The sequence below is a fragment of the Garra rufa genome, chromosome 16 (assembly GCF_049309525.1).
Source record: "Garra rufa chromosome 16, GarRuf1.0, whole genome shotgun sequence".
Lineage (NCBI taxonomy): Eukaryota > Metazoa > Chordata > Actinopteri > Cypriniformes > Cyprinidae > Garra > Garra rufa.
Window position 1 is genome coordinate 3,623,069 of NC_133376.1, and position 23,893 is coordinate 3,646,961.

The 23,893-nt window shown below is 42.0% G+C and overlaps 1 protein-coding gene across 1 annotated transcript; it reads left to right on the plus strand.

Moving 5' to 3' along the window:
- The first annotated feature begins 8,940 nt into the window (after nt 1–8,940).
- LOC141288499 (zinc-binding protein A33-like) lies at nt 8,941–12,891 on the plus strand. Its single transcript, XM_073820655.1, has 6 exons — nt 8,941–9,500; nt 10,563–10,658; nt 10,765–10,995; nt 11,140–11,162; nt 11,246–11,364; nt 11,620–12,891. The coding sequence occupies exons 1-6, from the start codon at nt 9,105–9,107 to the stop codon at nt 12,162–12,164; spliced, it is 1,410 nt and encodes a 469-aa protein (XP_073676756.1). The 5' UTR covers nt 8,941–9,104; the 3' UTR covers nt 12,165–12,891.
- The last annotated feature ends 11,002 nt before the right edge of the window (nt 12,892–23,893 follow it).

Here is a 23,893-nt window from a genome sequence, read left to right on the forward strand (position 1 = left end):
TGGGCGGGTTTTGGTGAGCTTTTGGGATGGAAATCGTCAACCTGATCTGGCAACACTGTCCTCAACGTGTCGGATAAAACATGTATAAAGTTAGGAAACCTAAAAGCCTCGTTATGAATCCGAAATACGTCGTGACAAAGTCCGAAATAACACAAGGATTTGTATAGGAGATGCCTTTGAAAGATGGAGACGGCTGAAAACGGAGAAGAATTTGAAGACAGACGCCATCGTTGCTGATTTTCTCCTGGACAGGTAAATGGGGGCTTGGATGGGGGCTGGCAGAAATTTTCTAGAGTCCTAGTTGTTCCAATCTTATGTTATGGATCATGGAGGCGACATGCTTCTGTGAACCTTCAATGCAGCAGATTTTTTTTTTTTAACTCTTCCTTTCATTGCCTTAACACAAGTCTGTCATTGAGCTCTACAGGCAGTTATCTTGACCTCAGGACTTGGATTTTGCTCTGATATGCATTTTCAGCTGCTAGACCTTTTCTGAGAGGTGTGTGCCTTTCTAAATCAGACTCATTCAAGTGAATTTGCCACAGTTTAACTCCACTCCAAGTGTAGTAACATCTAGAAGCAATATGAATGCTCCTAAGCTAAATTTCGAGTGTCCCAGAAAAGGGTATGAATACTTATGCAACAGGATCTTTTCAGTTTTTTATTTTTAATAAATTTGCACCAATGTTAATAACCTAATTTTTGCTTTGCCATTATGGAGTAGGGAGTGTAGATTGATGTGGAAAAAAAGTAATTTAAATTAGTTTAACATAAGGCAGCAACATAACAAAATGTGAAAAAAAATGAAGGGGTATGAATAATTTCGCAAGGCACTGTAAGATGGCAATTCCATCACAAAATATTTTATAAAGAAATGAATATATTTGTAAATCGGTTCAGCAATAGATCCATTCCCAATGATAATTGGTCTTCCTTGTAGGTTAACCAAATCTTTTTTATATAGACCACCGGTAACACTGGGTTGTGGACTACCACCCTGCTGAAAAAAACAGCATATGCTGGTTAGGTAGGTTTTTTCAATTCAATTCAATTCAATTTATTTATTTGCACAATTAAAAAGAAATACAACACCAAAGACATACTGATGCAGATTCAGTGCCGGAGAAGGCAAAAAGCCAGTATGGCTTATTTAAAGCCTCCACCAAAGAAAAATAAAAGAATAGCCAAAGAATACAAAACACAATATAATACAAAAAATGTCCTGGTAATACTGGTGATAAAACAACATGCATTTCTCAATAAAATGAAAATACACTGAAAAATATAGAATCAACTAATTGCACAAACTAGTTCATCAACAGACCTCTTAAAACTCTTTTAAAGCTCTCATTTGAGGTGCATTGTCTCGCCATATGAGAAAATCTATTCCATATCTGTGTTCCTTTAAATCTTATTGAAAATTGGCCTCTACAAGTGGTGCAGTTTGGAGGATGGAGATCCATTACCTGCCTAGTATTATGGGCATGAACAGCTGAGTTAGCTTTAAAGTATAACGTGAAATGACCAGGAATCTTTCCTTCTGATAAAAATAATTTATACATAAAAACACATATTTGGAAGATGTTAATGTCAAAAATTGATAAAATCTGCAATTTGTTAAATAGCGAAGCTGAAGATGTATATGCACCTGAACGAGCCGCTATCCTGACAAACCGTCTCTGGAGTATTAGAATTCTATGTAGCTTTGTTGCATATGTGCTCCCCCACACCATGTTAGAATATGACAAATACGGATAAATTAAGCTGTAATTTAGAGTACGGATACATTTTGTAGACACAAGATGGCTAATTCTCCTTATTATACCAATTGACTTATTAATTTTGCCACAAACATAGTCTATGTGTCCTCTCCAACTCAAACCTTCATCAATAATAACTCCTAAAAATGTTGTTGTTGTTAAATGTAGTACATAGTTACATAGTTACATTTCTTAATATTTAAAGATAATTTATTTAACTTGAACCAAGCAGTGTAGGCAACTAGGCCAATATTTGCATTGTTCATTAACGTACTAAAATGTGAATGTGAAAGAACAAGGGTTGTATCATCCGCAAATATGATGGGGGAAAGCACATCCGAAACACTAAACATATCATTTATATAAATGAGAAACAACAGTGGTCCAAGAATAGACCCCTGTGGGACCCCACACTGTAGTCTAGTTTTATTGGAAAAATAACCCTTAAAAGAAACAAACTGTACTCTATTTAAAATATAACTTGATAACCATTTATAGGTGATATCTTGGAAACCATATTTGTATAATTTAGCAAGGAGAATATTGTGATTTATTGTCTCAAATGCTTTTGAAAAATCCAAAAATATACTGCAAGTGAACTCATTATTTTCAATTGCAGATATAACCTTATCAATAAGATGAAGTAGAGCCATATAGGTTGAATGATTTTCTCGACAGCCATACTGGTGGTATAAAGAATCATATTGGAATCTAAATGAGAAATTATCCTTTTATGTATGATTTTTTCTAATATTTTAGAGAAACATGGCAAAATAGAAATGGGTCTATAATTAGTAAAACAACAAGGATCATCAGCTTTAAACAAGGGAATGACTTTAGCAACTTTGAAATCATCTGGCACAACTCCTGTTTCCATAGACAAAGACATAATATAAGTCAGTGGTTGCAGAATTGATTGCTTCACCTTTTTGACAAGGTATGCTGAAATATTGTCATGGCCCGCTGCTGTTGGTTTTAACTGATCAATGATGTCACTTACTTCATGGCCATCAATAGGTTTGAATGAAGACATAACAGGAAATGACCGTTGGATAAAATCCAAAGGATTTCCATCACTATCGGGAATTAAATTGGCTAATTTTGGACCAATACTGACAAAAAAATTATTAAAATGTTCAGCTATTTCTTTTGGATTACTTAAATAGTCGTCACCATTCTGAAAAACAGAGGGTAAAACATTGGTAGCCTTTTCTTTTTGAAGCAATTGATTCACTACTTTTTTTTTTCGCAGACCTAATTGAACTTGTATATCTATTTCTTGCTGCTTTATAAAAAGCATAAATAAGTGGAGTACGATTTGAAACATACTTTAGGTACAATATATTCTTTTTCTTTAACAGTTTCCTTAGTTCAACTGTGAACCAAGGCCTATTTAGAGCTGTGTTCTGTTTTTTGGACAATTTACCCATAGGGAAACATTCATTAAAATTAATGGAAATAATATTCAAACTTTTGATATGCTAAATTTGCGTTTCTCTCCTTATATAGGTCATCCCATGAAGTATTGTCAAGCCTATCCTTGAACTTACAAATATTTGCATCGCTCATATTTCTTTTAAACAATACTTGGTTTATATTCTTGTATCCATTTGCCTTAATCACAGATAACTGAAATAAAGGGAGATGGTCAGACGGATCAGAATACAGAATACCAGATTTCATTTCTTTACCTAAAGAATTACATAAAATGTTATCTATCAAAGTTGCAGATTTTTCTTTAACTCGAGTAGCTTTATGGATGAGTGGAAAAAAATAACTAGAATAAAGAACATTTAGAAAGTCCCCAGTGTCTGTATCATAGTTAAGGAGATTCAAGTTAAAATGCCCCAATATATAACAAGGCTTTTTCTCATTGTTAACACGTTCAAGTGAACAAAGCAATGTTTCATTGAAATCTTTGATAGTAGAATGAGGTGGCCAATAGACAACCCCAACAATAATATTTTTCCCATGAAAAGCACTAATAAGCTCCAAAAAAAGCGACTCTACATCATCCTGATCTGTTTTTAGAGTGAGGTCTTCATAATTTTCCTCAAAAAACAAAGATACCCCTCCCCCAGATCTGTTTACTCTAACACGATGAACTGATTTATACTTTGGTATTTTAAACATTTCTTTAGAGTCCTCCGTGAGCCAGGTTTCAGATAATGCTATAACAGAAAATTTATGCCCAAGTGATGATAAATAATGGATAAAATTATCATAATTACTCAGAAGACTTGTAATATTCAAATGAAAAGTAGAAATATCACCAGACATAGAAGCACATAAATCATTAAACTGGGTTTCATTATAACGAAGACAGAGGCTGGAAACATCAAATGAAGAAAATAAATTTTGATCAGGATCAATATCACCATTGTAAGGATCAAAGACAGAGGAATAAAAGGGCTTGAAGATCTGGCTGTCCAAATTAGAACTATCAACTGGACAAGAGTTCAAACATTGTACACCAGCGCAATAGACCAAAGTTTCAGGAGTTTGACCTGGACGTATGACTGATTAATAAAAAAATCTAGCAAAACATTCCAAAATAAAAGAAATAGTACAAATAAAAAAAATAACAGCCTGTTGTTAGCACATTTCCAATCCTGGTTTTAATAATGAGCTTGTCATACCTTAAACTGGGTATTTCTCCTCTACTACGTGCAGCCTTTAGCTCGGGGAGGAGTTCTCTCCGCTTTATCTGTACCGCTTCTGAAAAGTCTACATTTATGAAAATGTTGGTGCCTTTTAATTTCTTTGCACATGAAAGAATAGTCTGTTTGTCTATAAAGCGCAGAAGTTTAACCATTACCTGTCTAGGCCTACCTCCTTCTTGGAAGTGGCCAACTCTATGGGCTCGCTCAAATTCAATGTTCTTGGCATCTAGACCCATGTTAGTTTCCATGATGGTGCTGACTTTTCTTTCATATACAATCCAATTTTCTCCCTTTTCATCTGGAATCCCATCCACTAAGATGTTATTTCTTCTGTGCTGGTTATCAATGTAATCCATGAAGACAGTTTGGTAGGCATTTTCTTACCACGATGTACTAGATGTAGCAAGCTTTAATATCAGTGTTGCCAGATCTAGAGATCTGAGATAAATAAGCAACCAGGCCTGTGAAAACAAGCCCAAAACAAGCGACTTTTTCTACGGAGCCCCCCTAGGTTCAGGGAAGAGAAAAATAAATAAACTGTGTGCAGTTTTACAATCCGTGGGGACGGATTTTAAACTGTGGATACAGATTGTCAATACAGTAGTTTATTTATTTTTCTCCCCCATAACCTTCAGGACAATGACCACAAGAGGGAGTTAAACCACCTTTTAACATTATTTAACATTAGAAAACTTCATTAGAAAACATTTGAAAAACATTAGAAAAATGTGCACACACAAATAAATATCATACTGAATTCACAAATTCTTTATTTATTTATTTATTATTGCAGGGACTGCAGAAGATCCCATTTTTAAATAACTATAACCTTACGTACTCTGCACATTGCTTTTGAGTCATCCCCCGCGACGGGTTGAATCCATTCTTTTACTCCTTTCTCTTTCTCCCAGTCTTTGTTATATCTCTTGCCGTAATTCTCCCACTTTGTCCCGGGCATTTGTTCCTCCAAAAAAACAATCCTACAATCCAGTCAGTCACCATCAGTCGCAACTTGCGCGCATTCATTTAAACGTCACTCACTCACTGACGTTCTCCTAACCAGAAAAAAACAGATTGCCCTGCCCTGCCTATGATTGGCTAGTACTCGTTTCCATCTGGGTCAGAGCCAATTAGAAGCAGGATGTGGGTGGGAAAAAACTACTGTCTCCTGTGTGTATGGGGAAAGGGGAGGGACAGAGGGAACAGTCTAGACAAACTCCTACGTTTAAATCGTTTATATCTGTCTATGGTTTAAATAACATATAGAAAATATCTGCTTGACAACTTATTATGGAGCTGGGATCAAGCCCAAATAAGCAACTACACTTTAGAAACAAGCCCAAAAAAACGCGACCCGCGACTATCAATATTTGTAAGCGACTTTACAAAAAAAACAAGCCCAAAGTCGCTTATAATAAGTGGACTTGGCAACACTGTTTAATATACAAAGATGTACCCACAATATGGCACGTGTGCACAGCTGATGATGCCTCGTTTGAGGCCTTCAGGTCCAGATAATCCACAAGGTTTAGAGATTTAGGACAGCTTCAAAAGTCACAATTTTGGTAATTGATGCTCCTTGTAAACTTATTATTTGCAATTTCCCAAAACTTTTGACATTAGAAGGAGGATTACCAAGATATTTGCTGGATGAAACAGAGCAAAATTTTCAGGCAAGGGAGACGGTGGCCATCTTGAAAAAAAAAATTTGATGCTGGTTTTAGCTGGTTTATGCTGGTCCTTTGCTGGTTTATGCTGGTCCTTGACCAGCAACATGACCAGCATAAACCAGCTAAAACCAGCATCCCAGCACCAAAACCTGCCTAACCAGCATATGCTGTTTTTTTTTTTTTTTCAGATAGACATATTTCTTCTGTGAAATCTAATTTTCATTTCTTGGTCAATCATTATCTCATTACAAATTCTCTTCATATTATTCAATGGATTAGACGCCAGCAGGGAGTAAAAAGATGTATTGTTCAATTGTCGCTTAGCTTCCATTAACCATTATATAACTAATCTAACTTGCTGGCAACATGCTGTTTCGTTGCTTTTTAGTTATATTTTTTTATTGTGAATTTAACTCTAGCTTACGGCAAGAAATACATCGAACACTTGGATCTTACTATATTAAAACACTTTCCAGCTGAACTATGGTATGAAGAATCTGGACTTTCTTTGTCTGAGTGAAACGTGGCATCAGCCGAATGACTATTTGAATCTTAATATGTGTGTCTTACCAGGCTACACTTATCTTGATCAACCACCAACTACCGGTAAAGGTCTTGCTGTGTTTTATAGATCTGATGTCTCTCTCACTGAAGTTACACTACCATGGTTTTCTTCATTTGAATGTTTGGCGTTCAAATTGAAAAGTGATTCAGCAATTATTGTTTTAAATGTTTACTGTCCTCCAAAACGTAATCCTGCATTTCTTTGGGAATTTACTGAGCTTTTGACAGTTGTCAGTGCAATTTGTTCCGCTATTGTCTAAACTGGTGATTTTAACATTCATGTGGACAATCAAAATTGCAACAACACTGTTTGTTTTATGGAAACATTAGATTGTTTTAATCTCAATATGTCAATTTTCCAACACATAAGTATGGTCATATATTAGACTTGGTTTGTACTACATGTGTGAATATTGATCAGCTTGAGTGTACTGATGTATCATGTATAAGTGATCATAAGCTTATTACCTTTAGTGTGTTTCCATCTTCTCTGCAGACAACCAAGGAGCATGAAATTTGCTTTAGAAAAATCTGTGATATCGACCTAGACACTTTTACACACACTATCGGCTACCAGTTGTAACCTCCATTGATCAATACAATGCTGCCTTTACATCTATTTTGGATGAGTTTTCCTCTTTGAAGAAACATGTTGTTTCTTTTAAGAGGTCTTTACCATGGTATACGCCTGAGCTTTGTGAGCTTAAGGCAGCTGGCAGCCTTGATGATCTAACATCAAGACTAGATTATTGCAATTCACTATTTGCAGGGCTACCTGCAAATTTGATCAAGATGCTGCAATATGTGCAAAATTGAGCTGCTTGTGTTTTAACGTACACACCATCTCGCAGTCATATCACTCAGCCTTTCTCAATTACACTGGCTTCCAGTTCAGTTATGTATTGATTTTAAAGTTCTTACTTTAACTTATAAAGCAGTACATGGGCTGGCCACACAGTATATTTGTTATTTGGTGACAGTGTCTGCGCCATCTCGCTCTCTCCGTTCTGCTGGCTGTCTTACTCTATATCAACCTCGCTGTAAACTCAAAACTATGGGTGGGAGATCATTTTCTTGTATCGCTCCCAGGTTGTGGGATTCTCTACCTCCTGCTATTAGGAATGCTCCATCTTTTGCCTGTTTCAAGAAATTACTCAAAACACATATTTTTAGTGGAGCTTTTTAAGTTCTCTATAATCTTACAGTTGTTGTCGTTGTTATTGTGATTTTTATTATGGGGTAGTGTGCTCTTTCATTGATGTTTTATACTGTTGTAGCACCTTGAGTGTAAGAAAGGCGCATTACAAATACAATTTATTATTATTATAAAAGAGCTTGATATTTCAGACTCTTTAACCTTGGGAATGACTGCTAATCTTTGAATTTTGGTGATACCACACTATTAAATGTAAACTGTTGTAAAATAAAACAAAGATCTAACTTGGTTTGAAATGTACCCCAAATAAATTGTAGCAAAAGAAAGTCCTTTGGACAACACTGATTTGCAGTCATCTAAAAGACTAAGATCCAAAATATTAACCACTGCTGTTATCTCTTCTGGCTGTGAGTACTTGGCCTTTGATAACTTAGTTGTAGATCCTTGCCCCTTTGCATCTTCCTCTTTTGGGATTATTTGTGATATTGTATTTTTTCATTTCATTGTTTCAGGTGGTATGTGAAAGTTTTTTGGACAATCTGAAACATCTAGTGGTTAGGTCTTGAAAATAAGTATAGTCACAGGTGTATCTGTTTAGTCATTTGTTACTCTCCATTGTCTAACACCCTGATGAAGGCTTTTTAATAGCCCTGTCTTAGAATAAAAGCTTTTTACTTTGCTTACTATGTGAGTGCCTGGATGTTGATTTTTCTGGTCAAGATTTTTTCTTTGAACTCAAAACAATGTTTGCAAATGAAAAAGTTTATTTAAAATGATTAAATTAGAATTTTTTTAATTGCAATCATGTTTATTTAAGATGTGCTAACACTGATTTTATTTATTTGTGTGTTGTTTAATTATTATGTTGCTATATGCACAGAAATGCACTCACAGTCTCACTCTAAATATTTTATTAAAAGTATTACGATTTAATTATCTTAAAATGACTAACATGTTTTCTGCATAATGCCTTTAGTTTGATTCTTTTTTCAGTTCATTGAGTCCATAAAATGAAAGCACAAATAGATTCAGTTCATCAGAAACTCCACCCTCTCACAACCTTTACCCAACCTGGAAGTGTCTAGTCTTATGATTTCTCCTTTACATATCATACTGAAAGCTAAAAAGAGTGTTGTGGAGATCAGAGAAGACAATATAAATGAGGATTTTGGAGAAGTGTACTAAACAGAATAGATTTTGATTGTAATTGTAATGGTTATTTACTTTTCAAAGTAAGGTTCAGAAAGTGAAAGTAAATTGTAGATCGTTGCAGCTTTTACAAGAAGAGGAAATGGATTCAAAATCTGCTGAAGATCTTTCTTGTCCCGTGTGCTGTGAAATATTCAAGGATCCTGTTATTCTGTCCTGTAGTCACAGTTTTTGTAAAGAGTGTCTTCAACAGTTCTGGAAGACCAAGAAAACTCAGGAGTGTCCTGTCTGCAGAAGAAGATCCTCAAAAGGACAGCCTCCACACAATCTAGCATTAAAAAACTTATGTGAATTATTTTTGAAGGAGCGAAATGAGAGGCGTTCATCAGGATCTGAGGAGATCTGCAGTTTACACAGTGAGAAACTCAAACTCTTCTGTCTGGAGGACAAACAGCCTGTGTGTTTAGTGTGCAGAGACTCAGAGAAACACATCAATCACACATTCAGACCCATCAGAGAAGTGCTTTCATCTCATAAGGTAAGACACATTTCTCTCATTTCATACACCAAGCACAGGGCTTTGCTAGTAATATTTGTGTACAGAAGAATGTTCATCCAAGACAAGTTGTATATTTAAAAATACATATGACCTGCAGATTTCAGGCACAAATGGAACTATTTCCTCAGAATGATCATAAACATGCAATTCACTGATTCTTGAGAAGTACAAAACAAGGTGCAAAATTTTAAAATAAATAAATAAACCCTTGTACTCAGACAAATGAAACTACATTAATGTATCTTATATGTACTAAGCTACTGAGATATGCATTGATGCAACCTCCCAACTTTTCTCTCTTTTTATCAAGATGTTTTATTTGCCTTATCAAGATGTTTTTTAACATTTCAAAACACATTCTTGTGTTAGCAGACAGATTACACTTTCACATGTGACCAATAAGAGGCGTAAACCAAATCAAATACATTGAATCAATCAATAACTTTATTAAAACAAACACAACAAACAGTATGTTATTGTTTAGAAAGGATTTATTCGAGAGTCATCAAGTATTTTGATATATCATTGAAACACAAATTATCTATTTTCTCTCATCTCAGAACATTATGTCTGCTGTGCATCTGCTTTGGTAACAAGATAACTTTTAAAAACAAATAAAACAATTAGTTATTACTGTACTTCTATCCATTGACCAGGATCTTAATATTCACATTTAAACATCTTAACTACTGATTCAAAATTGATCAGAATACAAATGAACTCTATTATGTTTAGATGTTTTATCCAGTGTTATGTGTTCTCTCAGACTTATGTTCCCTGAAAATTATGTTCCCTCAACCCTAACTCTACAATAAGTGACATAGATTTGATCAAATAAGGATCAAATTAAACTGAAGGGGATAATACAAAAAATACATTCTGTTATTAATCCCCATAACATTTACAATTGAAAACAACCTAATAGCAGTTACAATTGCTGGACATGTTTTGACTCATGTCTCAAGAATCAGTGAATTAACAATAACTATAAAAACTAAACCTCTTACCTCAAGTTTTACAGCTTTTCATCTTAACTTATAGGAGGAACTGAATACAGCAATGACATCTTTACAAAACAAGCTCAAACATGCAGAAGAAATGAAAGCAAAGTGTAATAAAACAGTTGAACACATCAAGGTGAGGATATCGAGTAGAGTCAAACATTGCCACAGAGTTTCTGATGGACATTAGTGGAGTGAGTGTTAATGCAGAGCTGACTGAAGTGAATGTGATGTGGTTTCAGTCTCAAGCTGAGCACACAGAGCGGCAGATTAAAGAGGAGTTTGAGAAACTTCATCAGTTTCTCAGAGATGAAGAAGAAGCTACAATCACTGCACTGAGAGAGGAAGAGGAGCAGAAGAAGCAGATGATGAAGGAGAAGCTGGAGGAGATGAACAGACACATCTCAGCTCTTTCACACACAATCAAAGACACAGAGGAGATGATGAAAGCCAATGACGTCTGCTTTCTAAAGGTGACAACTGAATTTAGCTTCATTGTTTGTGAACAAAACAACCTGACAATTACACAAACAATGATATTATTTTGTATTGGAAGAAAGTATAATGAGTGTTAAATAAGATATTAATTAATTTTTTTCAAACTCTGTATTTTCCAGGACTTTAACGTCACGATGGAAAGGTAAGTTGAGCTGCTCGTGTTTCTTCTCTCAATGAATCTGAACTCAAATCCACTGCAGTTCTGACTCCTGAATGTTCTTCCAGAGTCCAGATCTCACAGCCGGATCCACAGATGAGTTCTGGAGCTTTGATTCATGTGCCACATTACTTGGGTAACCTGCCGTTCAGAGTCTGGAAGAAGTTGCAGGAAACTGTCCAACACAGTGAGTCTCCAGCAGATTGACATCAGAACAAAAGATTAAATACTTCAGATATAAACAAACACAGAAAGATTAACATTTGATAGAAATACATGTAATAATCACCTGAACTTCTATGAAGTTTAAATTAATCTGTATTTCATGAGATCATAATAACTACAAAACACAGTCTACTCCTCATGGTGTGTTTATGTATTAGGTTTATATTTCTAATAGCATCATATTTCATCCTCTAATCTGATTTTATTCTCTTTGCAGCTCCATTGACTCTAGATCCAAACACAGCACATCCTAAGATCACACTCTCTACTGATCTGACCAGTGTGTCGTACAGTGATGTAGCTCAAACGTTTCTTCATAATCCAGAGAGGTTTGATGGGTATCCATGTGTTCTGGGTTCTGAGGGCTTTAACTCAGGAACACACTGCTGGGATGTGGAGGTTAAAGACAATACACTCTGGCTTCTTGGAATAACCACAGCATCAAACCAAAGGAAGGGAAATGTTTTCTTCAACACTAATGTCTGGTGTGTGCGGTACATGGACAGCAAATACTGCTCAAAATCTCCAAACCAACCCTACACTCTCTTGACAGTTAAAGAGAAGCCTAAGCGTGTGAGAGTTCATCTGGACTATGACAGAGGAAAGGTGTCATTCTCTGATCCTCTGACTAACATCTGTTTGTGTACATTCACAACAACCTTCACTGAAACTGTCTTTCCATTCTTATATAATCGCTGCACAACTTCCCCTCTGAGGATCTTACCAGTTAAACTGATTGTAGCAGCAGAAAATCACAGTTAAATCTCATTCTGCTTTTAGATAATGTTTTCATTCTTCGATAACACTGTAATCAAAAGAAAATGTGTTTCATTAATCAATCACAATGCATTAATTCTAAACACAACATAAAATTAGAACCAACTAAAAAAGTATTTTTAATAGCATTATAATAAATTCACTAATTAATATGATTTTTTTTTTTTTTACAATAATGACATTTTTAAATAAACATTTGTAATGATATGTAATTAAAAAAAAATGTTTACAGTAAACTTTTAGTAATCTTCTTGGCTGTTTTAGTAATCCTGGTCCTATAGGATATAGGAACGTCTCCTTTATCTGACACACTCAGTTCAGTTCATCAGGCTGGCAATTTTTGGCAATTAAATCCTCACTGTGGAGCATATCTATGTTTTCAGGGTTTTAAGATGACACTGTTATTCTAACCCTAGCCCTGGGAACTTAGGAATGCTTTGTTACAGTAGTGATGCAGAAAGTAATTTGACAATAAAATGAGATCAGCTACTCTCAAACTGTTGTTCAACTGTTGTACACTCAAACATTTTTCACATTTATTGTGGATGTTCTGTATTAGGATAACTAATGGATAATAAACAAATAAATATGTGGTATATGTTGATTAGATTTTGAGATGTTATTTACCTCTCAAAAATAAATGTGAGCTTGCAGTAGATTGTAAGGGATGGTGTTTTATCATCCTGCAAAAGTCCTGCTTACGTCACCAGATTTATGTTATGAAATTGTAAAAAAAAAAAAAATAATAATAAAAAAAATTAACCCATGGATTCACACTGATTATAAGCAAAATACTTTGACTTCTTGGAATTTTAATTAAATATTTTACTTTTATATGCATTGGCAACAATGATCTTACGTAAATTTATTTTTCTAGAAATTAAAGAAAAAATTCTATTAGTTTAGTAACTTTTTAGGAGAAAATATGTCAACAAAGCAACAGAAACTGGGCTCATCAAGCTATTTGACAAAGTTCATTGAGTCCTTTTAATATTTTTTCTTCTTTCTCCACTTTGACTGTACCTGACAGTAGACAGTAAAAAGAGAAATCAGTCACTGCACTAGACTCTGACAACAGCAAATATAGAATCAATGTGAGCGGCTCATGTCTGATTAGAAAACGTCTAGGTTACGTATGTAACCCCTGTTCCCTGAGGACAGGGAACGAGACGCTGCGTCCTGGTGGACACTATGGGAACTGCCTTCAGCATGACTGGTTCTGAAACAAGCTATAGAACAACGACAGTGAACTTCACACTGGCCGGCGCCAGCCTGTGACGTCATCAATGGGCGCCTGCTAGTATAAAAGCAGGTGCCTGAGAGCACAACACCATCTTTTTGTCGGATGGAGGTATGTGCAGGGCCCGAGGCATGGCCCCGAGACGCAGTGTCTCGTTCCCTGTCCTCAGGGAACAGGGGTTACATTCGTAACCTAGACGTTCCCTTCCGGAGGGAACTCTATGCTGCGTCCTGGTGGACACTATGGGAACGTTTATACCAACGCTGCTATGCCGAGGGATAAGTGATCAAACTGACTGAACGCGGAGTCAAGAAGGAACATCACCCCTGCTTCAGCTAGAGTCGCTGGGGCCCAGTGACCTGCCACGGTTAGCTCGGCTACCTGTGCACGTAACTCTCAAGCGTGGAGGCCTAGAGGGAGCCTACTACACTTAGCTCCCTAAGTGATGGAGCTCATAAACGCCCTGTCATAATGGGCGGAGTTTTAGGGAATGGAGGTCTCAGCAGAGCGAATGTCTGCTCTAGGGACCTGACAACATTCGGTGCTATAGGTGCTATACTCGACACTGGGGGTATTCAGTGAGGCTGAATAGCCTGTGCAACAAAACTACCCGAGTGGAGCTTCTGCTCAGAGGGAATCTTCAGAGTGGAGGTCTCATGACCTAACTACACTTGACACTGACGATGGTCTGTGAGGCTGAATAGCCCGTGCAGCAGACCTGTCTAAGTGGAGATTTTCTGAGGAGTGGAGGCTTCAACAAAAGGAAGCCTGGCAACACTCTGCGCCTTCCAGAGAGCAACTCTAAGAATGGAGGTGCCGTGACACCTCTACACTCAAAACCTGGAGGTAGTCAGTGAGGCTGAATAGCCTGTGCAGCAGAACTACCTGAGTGGAGTTTTTGCAAAGTGGCGGCTTTGGTAAGAAGAAGCCTGGTACCACTCTGCACCCAGCAGAGGACAACTCTAAGGATGGAGGTCTGTGACCTATCTACACCCAATACTAGAGGTAGTCCGCGAGGCTGAATAGCCTGTGCAGTCGGACTGCCTACTTCTAGTGAAATCTCTGGAGGCAACGAAGGACTCTTAGAGTGGAGATCTCATGACCTAACTACACTTCAACACTAACGGTAATCAGCGAGGCTGAGTAGCCTATGCGACAGTACCTGAGTGGAGTCTAGAGAGTGGAGGCTTCTGAGAAGAAGCCTAACAACACTTCATAGAAGAAAGACTCTAGGAGTGGAGGTCTGATGACCTAACTACACTTCAACACTGATGGTAATCAGCGAGGCTGAGTAGCCTATGCGACAGGACCTAAGTGGAGTCTGGTGGCGATATTCTGTGGGCAAAATAGGACTCTAAGAGTGGAGGTCCCATGACCTACTACACTTCAACACACTTGAACAAGGTGTTCATCGAGGCTGAATAGCCTATGCGACAGTACTACCTGAGTGGAGTCTGGAGAGTGGAGGCTTTCAAGAGAGGAAGCCTGACACACTTCCGTGCTTAGCAAAGAAGAACTCTGAGAGTGGAGGTCTCATGACCTATCTACACTCTAACCCTGAAGGTAATCCACGAGGCTGAATAGCCTGTACGACAGAATTACCTTCGTGGAGCTCTTCTGGAGAGTGGAGGCCAGAAGAGGCGTCAACAATCAATCCTGCTAGCAGTGCTATCTGGATTGGAGTTGGAAAAACTAAAAGGTTTTTGTAAAAAAACAACTCAGAAGATGGGAACGGAGGTTTACCTGCGTGGCCCACACCGTAAAGGATTTAGAAAAGGACCCGCCAGTCGGGGGAGACCTTTACCACCAATGTGGATTTGAGAAAAATGCATAAACGCATTTACCACTCATGTGGATTTTAAGGAGTGCTCAAGGACTTGCGTGAGTAAACACCACAGATGTGGTTTTAAATAGGTGCCCAGAGCATAGCGAGAGTATCACCAGATTGCAGTCTCTAGGCGATAGCAAAGCCTGAAAGCGGAGCTTCTGGAGAGGGGAGGCTTCAGCAGAAAGACTCTCTAAAGCGAGAGGAGGCCTACGACGCTCTCCTTAGGGAAACTCTTCAGAGTGGAGGCCTCAAAGTGAACGCTCTAAGCGAGGGGAGGCCTGACTACACTCGACGCTCAAAGAAATGGCAAATACTCACAGTAGAGCTAACAATGCAAAATAGCATTTATCTCATAGCTCTGTGTAGTGGAGGCTCCGAGACTGCATCTCTAGAGAGAGAAGCCTGCAACACTAGTTTTTTGGTGAGTGGAAGACAGCACTCCCCCAAAAAATAGTCAGCGAGGCACCCATGGGCCTGCCAGCTGCTATAACTGTGAGAGTGAAGGTCTCAGTACTGTGGCTGTAGACAGAGAGGAGACCTATTACACTGTGCTTATCAATGGAGTTGAAAAAACTTAAGGGTTTTGGAACCAACTCGAAGATGGGCACGGAGGATTCCCCTGCGTGGTCCACACCGTATAGGATTTCAGAAAAGGACCCTGCCTTTACGGGAGGGAACTTTACCATAAGTATGGATTTAATGAAGTGCCTAAGTAGTGCACTTACCACTCAAGGAATGCTCAAAACGACTTGCGTGAGTAATCACCACTAACGTGGATTTGAGGAGGTGCTCTAAGCGTAGCGAGGAAGACACCAATATTATTCCCGGGCGATAGCAAACCCGGAAGCGGAGCTTTCAGCGAGGGGAGGCTTTCAGACTCTCTCGAGCGCAACAAAGCCTGACGACGCTCAGCTGAGGAAGCTCTACCGAGTGGAGGCCTTGGTATGAACACCCTCTTGAGGAAGGGAGGCCTAACTACACTCAACGCTTGAAGTGACAGGTCCACGAAAGGGCTCATATACTAAAAAGTAGAGCTGCATTATTGTGTTTCGGCCTGTATTTCTGGAGAGTGGAGGCTTAAACAGAAATACCTCAAACAGAGGGAGCCTGGCGACACTCAAACCAGTAAAAGCTCTTATGAATGGAGGTCTAAACGAATGACCTGGCTACATTCAACGCTAAGAAGTATTATCTTTATACGAGTCCACACGTCAGTAGGACTTCATAGAGAGGAGGCTTTTTAAAACATCCTTTTTAGGGAAAAAAGCCTGCTACACTCAATTCTGGCAGATTGGGCTTTTTTTAGCACAATACCAGAAAATAATTTAGCGAGGCCCAGAATGGGGCCTAACAGCCAAATATGTAAGATTTCTACTTAAAAGCGGGGCTTTTTAAAGAGAGGGGAGGCTTCAGTAAAACATCTCTCTCTCAGAGAGGGAGCCTGACGACGCTCTGTTCACCCTAACACACAAACTCCTAGGAGTGGAGGTCTCACATGTGTGTATATGAATATACACAGGGAAGGGACCTGACTACACTCATGCAAAAAGAGTATTACTCTTAGCAGGGTTTGAGCGAGCGGAGGCTTCAGCAGAGCGATTTTTTTTTTCTCGCTTGAAGCAGCTTAACAACGCTCAAGAGGGTTTTTATTGCATATTCCCATGTGTATATGTATGTTGGATCATGTCTATACCACGCTTACTCTAGCGGAGGTTTTAAACCTGACAACGCTCAATCCAGGAAGGGATACTACGAGTGGAGGTCTCTACACACTGTTTTCTTTTATAAAACGAGGGGAGACCTGGCTACACTCGGCACTTGGTGGCAGTAGAACTCAAGAGGAGCTCGAAAACTGCAATAACAGTCACCCAAGCAAACAAAGAAAACATGCACATACACATTTGAATATTTTATTAAAGTGTCTTTACTGTTCACATACCGGGCCATCAGATTGAGTATCAATCTCATCATGGCGAGTCTTGGCGAGGGGGAAAAAGGAGGGGCAGGTAGCCAAAAGGACGTGAGGGGAACCGGAGAGGGGACTCTAGGTACCCGATCCAGGCCTGCCGCCACGCCGGCGCTGGATCGTCTCCCTTAGATCCCCTCTCCTATGCCGCGCATCATGCCTCCTCTGGGACCCGAGTGGCCACACTGGCAACCTGGCCTCGTCTCTGGCCCTTGGACCAGGACGGGCCTGGTTTTCCCCGGTGTTCAGGTGGGGGCGTGGACCGGCGAGGGATGCATGATTTAAAACCCGCCGAGCGCGCCTTCACCTCTCTGAACTTCTCGACGGATGTGCCGAACAATTCAGATGGCGAAACCGGCGCATCGAGGAGAAAGCGTTTCTCTTTCTCCCCGATGTCCGCCAGGTTCACCCACAGATGTCTCTCCGTGGTGTGGCGCCGCTCAGCCACCTCCTCCGAGGGAAAGCCCCAGACCTCGGTCCAGATCTTTCAGTAGATCAGCCTGGTACGCCTGCAACACTGCCACCGTGTGCAGAGCAGCACCAGCCTGACCCACTGCCGCATATGCCCTGCCTTTCAACCGAGATGTTTCTCTCAAAGGCTTGGATGGCAGGGTCGGAGCCTTCAGGGTCGATGTCCCTCCCGCTGAGAGATCGTTCGCAAACGTCTGCTCAATGAGAGGCATCGACGCATATCCGCGCCCATGCATTCCCTCGACATCAGCATAATTCACATGCTGATGCCTGTGAATGCGGGCTGAATATGGCCTGTCCCATGCCTTCTCGATCTCTTATGCAGATCAGGAAGGAATGGGAGGCTCACGGGAGTTGGCTTGTTATGGCCGGGAAGAAACCGCTCGACTAGTCTACCTAGGGTGGCCTCTTCCCCGGCGGGCTTCCACTGAAGGGGTAGCCGCGCGGTCGATAACAGACATCAAGTCTTCATATGCGGGGCAGGCAGGCTGCATGGGCTCAGAGAGCTCATCTTGTTCCATTTCAGCCTCCTGCTCGCCCTGGCTTGAAGCCAAAAGAGCACTCGCTGCAGGATCGGAAGATGTGAGAGACAGCACATCTTCCGCTAGCAGCGCGTCCTCGTCTCCGGCTGACGTGCGCGAGAGATTAAACCCTCTCTCAAACTCGTCAGCCAGCTCCACCTGTGATCCCCGCGATCTCAGCCGCCGGGCAGCCTCAGCCGCCGCGGGACCCGAGACGCGTGGGGCGGATGGATGTCCCAATTTCCTCGAGAAAAGAGACAAACGAGAACGGAGTTTCTTCAAGGTGAAACTCTCACAATGAACGTGCTCCGCTTCTTCTAGAGCAGAGCGCGTGTGCTCTACACCTAAACACACCACACAGAGGTCGTGTGCGTCATCAGATTTCTCTTCCTAAACAGTTTCTTTCTAGGCATCGCTGTACTCACTCGCTTAGAACAGAGGACTCTGAAGACAAAAAGATGGTGTTGTCCTCTCAGGCACCTGCTTTTATACTAGCAGGCGCCCGTTGATGACGTCACAGGCTGGCGCCGGCCAGTGTCAAGTTCACTGATATAAGATGAACAGTGTAGTGCAACAGTGTTGAATATTAACAGTGTTGTTGTTGAACTCATGATTCAACACAAAACTATTCTTGATGAACTCATCACATCTGTCTGTAATTTGCAAGTAAACCTGAACATTTTCGACTTTTATAATTGTTTAATTGTTTAATCTCTGCACTAGACCCCCAGGATCAGAGTTGGCTAACTCAGTCAAACATACTCTGTCTGTGTTACTGACTTCCTCAAGTGGAGAGACTCATGTTGCACACTCTTGAAAGTAAAGGTACTTTACTGGCATCGATGGGTCCATGAACCTTTAATATCCATGGAACCTTTCCATTGCACAGAAGGTTGTTTATAGTCGGGAAAATGTTGTTTACTCTGAGAAAAAATGTTCAGAACTGTTGACTGAAAGTTTCTTTGGGGAATTCAAATTATCCTCAAAACATTCTTTTACAGCATTGCTACAAATAAACCCTTTTGAAACCTTTATTTTAATAGTGTAGTGGAGGATGGCAGGAAGTCCTGTTTACCTCACCAAAGAGATGTCTGACATTTTCACTAGAGTTACGCTAAAAGTAGATGCAAAAGACATCACTTGACTCCTTGGAGACTCCTAAATAATTTTTTCTATAAATTAAATGGAAATGGAAAAAGATGGAAAAAATCTATTAGTTTATTAACTTTTTAGGAGAAAATATGTCAACACAGCAACAGAAACTGTGCTCAGTTCATGAGTTCATTGAGTTCCTGTAATATATTTTTTTCTTCTTTCTCCACTATTACTGTACCTGATCTAATGATTGTAATATCTCATGGTATCCTGTGCATTTAATTCTGTGACAGTTCAAGTAAAAATAAATTCATAAATAACTAAATAAAGATGGCATCTGATGAAATTGTGGTTGGTGGTCGGTTTGTGTATAAATGTACGTTTTAGAGATTTTTAAATTATTATTTCATTTCTATTGGGAAATTAGTATTGTGGTAATTATAATTTATGACATTAATATATGATATAAACAATAAAAAAAATATAAATATAAATATATATATATATATATAAAATATTTTGTCCCCATTTTTTAATTTTTAGATAATCACATGTGAGATTTCAGTAATATTTTAGACCACTGAACTAGGGAATATCCCTGGTTTTCATTTCCGAAATCTGGTCACCTTAGTGTATTTTTTATTTTTATTTTTATTATTATTATTTTTTATCAAACTCATCATTTAACACATTTTCTTGATGAGTTCAGTGCTAAATATGAGTATTCATCAGGGGTAGCCAATCCTGCTCCTGGAAAGCTTATCTTTCAGTAGAGTTCAGCTAAAACTCTGCTCCAACACACCTGTCTGTAATGTTCCAGTAAACCTGCATGTCTAGGTTAGATGTGTTTAATTAACAGAGATAAACTCTGTGCTAGACATCCAGGAATAGAGCTGGTTACAGAAGCATAGACAACGACACTCTCTGTGGGTTACAAACTCTCTCTGGTGGACAAACTTATGTAATGCACAATAAGGCTCTTTATTAGCATCAATGATTCCATGAAAAACTTTTAAATCAGGAGTGTTAAACTCAGTTCCTGGAGGACTGCAGCCCTGGCTCCCTCCCTCCCTCCCGTGGTCAGCCGTTGAGCCGCCTATGCTCTTCGGCCACCGCGGTAGGGCGCGGGGGGGACAATCAAATTACAATAGAAAGCGTTCCGCCGGCTCAAAAAGCCCTGCGGACTTCTCTATCTCAGCGTGGTCCCGTTGAGTCTCCGCAGCAGTACGCTTCCCCGCTTGGCCGGCTGAGCGTCTCCTTCGGTGCTCCTGCAGAGGATGAGATGTCTGTCACAGCATCAGAGGGAGAGTCAGACGGTAACACATCTCTCCCGCGGCGCGGCGCCCACCTGTGGTCGCTGCCCCTCCGGATGTTGATGTCGAACTGGCGGCTATGCTTCTCCGGGCGGCCGGGGGGGATCGGTTTGGAGGTTCCTCAGTGGCCTCCGGCCGATCCTTCTAGGTTGGACGACTGGTTCCGGGGGGGGGGGGCACCGGCGGTAGCGCCCTGTCTTCCCTAGGCTGCCCCACCACGGTCACGTCGGTCAACGTTCCCTTGATACCACTACACTGGTTGATACGGACGGTACGGCCCGGCCCAGGCGTCCGCCCAGACTCAGAGGTACCCCTTACATTCTTTATTCGGCAGGCGTGCCTCTCTTCTGCTTGCGGAGGTCGCGTTCCTACTGGCAAAGGACGCGGTCTAGCCTGTCCCTCCAGCCGGGACGAGGTCAGAATTTGATAAGAGTCCCAGCTTCACGTGTCCGGTTAGAGTGGTGGGTTAACATCCACCCTGGATGGAGCTCTGTTCTGGTCCCTTCTTAGGCTGTCGGCACACATGCTCACGACGACGCACATACAAGTATGTTTCCGTCTCCAGGGCTGGGTTGCAGCCATCTGCCTGAAGGGCACCAGCTGTCGCGTCTCGATCCCCCGACGCACACCCCTTCGGTGGTCTGCCCCGGGGGTCGAGTACTTCAGCGCGAGGTGCTTCCGTTTGGCGGGTCCCTGTCTTCCTGCCTTCTTTAGGTCATGGGAGTTCCCCTGTCCCCTCTTCGGCAGACAGGTATTCGCGTTTTCAATCGTCTCTTCGACTAGTGCTTTACCAGCCCACTCGTGAGTTCCATTGTGCGAATACAGGGACCTGGTGCTTCGGCACCCCGCCATCCGGTCCTTCAGGCCAACCGAGGGAATCCTTTCCTCGGTCGGGAGCCCGACTCGGTCCACAAGACGGCCCGCCTTGCTAAAATACCAAGAGCGCGCAGTCAGTGCTGTAGTCCCTGAGTTAATCAGGCACAATTCAGCGGTCCTCTCAAAATTAGAGGCTCCTGGGGCACATGACAGCTCTAGCCGCTTGCCGCTAAGCTTGTTCATGTGAGACTGCTCAGCACGATCGAGTCCCATGATGGACATGGCATCTCGGCTCACTCCGGACTGGCGTTTTCCCGCAGTATTGCCGACAAGTCAGCCCGTGGCTTACCACGGGTTGGGTTGCCATGTACAACAGAGGCTTACAGCTCCTCCCCATCTGCTCCCATGGAGTACAACGTGGCAGATTTTGCTACTTGCCATTCATTTGAAGCAGGGAAATTCAACCGTGCAGCCGGCCGGCTCCCACGGCAGTCCACCCACCTGCAGAATGGCGACTCCACCCCGTGACGCAGCTTGTTGGAGTTATATCGACAGGCCCAGCCCCATCCGCTCGCCCTTCCGATTCCTCCCATTGCCAGAGTAACACTGGCACACAGCTGACCTCCGGGGCCCAAGTACGCCCTTCCCCAGTGAGCCTCCTTGCACAGATTCTGTGCGAGTCCAGGGAGGACGAGGAGTAAGTCTGTAGGTTGCGCTACAAGGATGGCCCACCCGGACTTAGGTCTTAGTAACCATCCCCTCGCGGCAGTCCCTCCCTGAAAGGGCACGGCTTGACACCGTAAACCTCTCCGGCCTTTCCAGGCCGTGATACAAACTATCACTCGGTTCTGAGCTCCCTTGACAAAGGCAGGCTTACGCACTGAGATGAGGTCTATTTGCTGGCATTCCTCTCGCTGAGAGGCACAGAGATACATGATTGCAGTAGTGCTTCCTTTCCTGCAGGAGAGTTGGAGCGCAGGCTGTCCCCTCAACTCTCAGAATATATGCCGCCGCTTAGCCGCATATCACATGCAGTAGATGAAGCAAAGTAGGTAAGCACCCACTGGTCGTGAGGTCCCTCAGAGGTGCCCAGACCGCACCTCATAATCTCTTGGGACCCCCCCCCCCGTCGCCCTTCAGGGCCGCGGGGCGCTCCATTTGAGCCACTGGCCTCAGTCGAGCTAGAATTCCTGTTATTTAGACAGCGCTCCTGAATGCCCTGGCTTCCATCAAGAGGGTAGGAGACCTACAAGCTTTCTCTGTAGGGAAGCTTCCCCGCCGCCTTTTCAGGCCGCGGGGCGCTCCTTTGGAGCCTCGGGCCTCAGTCGAGCGAGTAAAATGCTCCTGACTGCCCTGGCTTCCACTAAGCAAACTAAGGTTCCCCAGAGGTGCTCAGTCCGCATCTCATATCTCTCGGATCTCCCCGTCACCATTTCAGGCCGCCGGTCGCTCCGTTGGAGCCTTGGGCCTCAGTCGAGTCCTGTCATTTAGACGGCGGTCCTGACTGCCCTGGCTCCTATTAAGAGGGTTGGAGACCTACAAGCTTTCCTTGCCAGCAAAGCGTGTCGAGAAATTCGGGCCCGGCGACTCTCACGTTACTACCTGAGACCCCGGCCCGGCTATTGTGCCCAAGGTTCCCCGCCACGCCTTTCCGCGATCAGGTGGTGAACCTGCAAGCTCTGCCCTGGAGGAGGCAGACCCAGCCTTGCGACGTTGTGTCTATGTGAAAATGAAATCACTCTGCACTTCAGCCGCACCGAGCAGCTTATCTGCTTGGGGTTCAGCAGAAAGGGAATGCTGTCCCCAAACTGAGGTGGCTCATTGGGTGGTAGATGCCATCTCCCTCTCTTATCTATATCAGGGAGAGCCATACCCCTTAGGTTTCATGCCCACTCCACTAAGAGTGCTGCTTCATCCTATGCGTTGGCTCATGGCGCCTCACTAGCAGATATCTGTAGAGCTGCGGGCTGGGCGACACCTAATACCTTCGCTAGGTTCTACAACCTCCGCGCAGAGGCCGTATCCTTCCGTGTCTTAACATAAGACTTCAGGCGAGCGGGAGGATGGCTGGTGTCGGCTTGCTGCGCCATTCCCACGTGGATCCGTGCGCTATCTCCCAGAATGTTCCCTCCGGTGAACCCTGGGTCCTCCATGCCCCGCAGTCAGGGCTAGATGCGGAGTAGTCCTTGGCTGTGATCCTGCCTGGGTCTCCTTCGCCCCGCAGGTTGTGGCTATACTTTCAATATTTCCAGCGGAGGAGACCGCTGTTTCCCTCGTGTATCCCTAAGAAGCCTTATGGATATATTGAATTATTCTCATTTCCACATGCACAAAATCCATGTGCTCCGCCCCCCCAACCCATGCTTCAGTACAACTGGCATCCCTGCAGGCCCCCCTTATAAAAAGGGGCCTCGGGCGTTGGGAAGGTGACGTTTCAATGACCGCCTGCGGACACGTCTGGGAA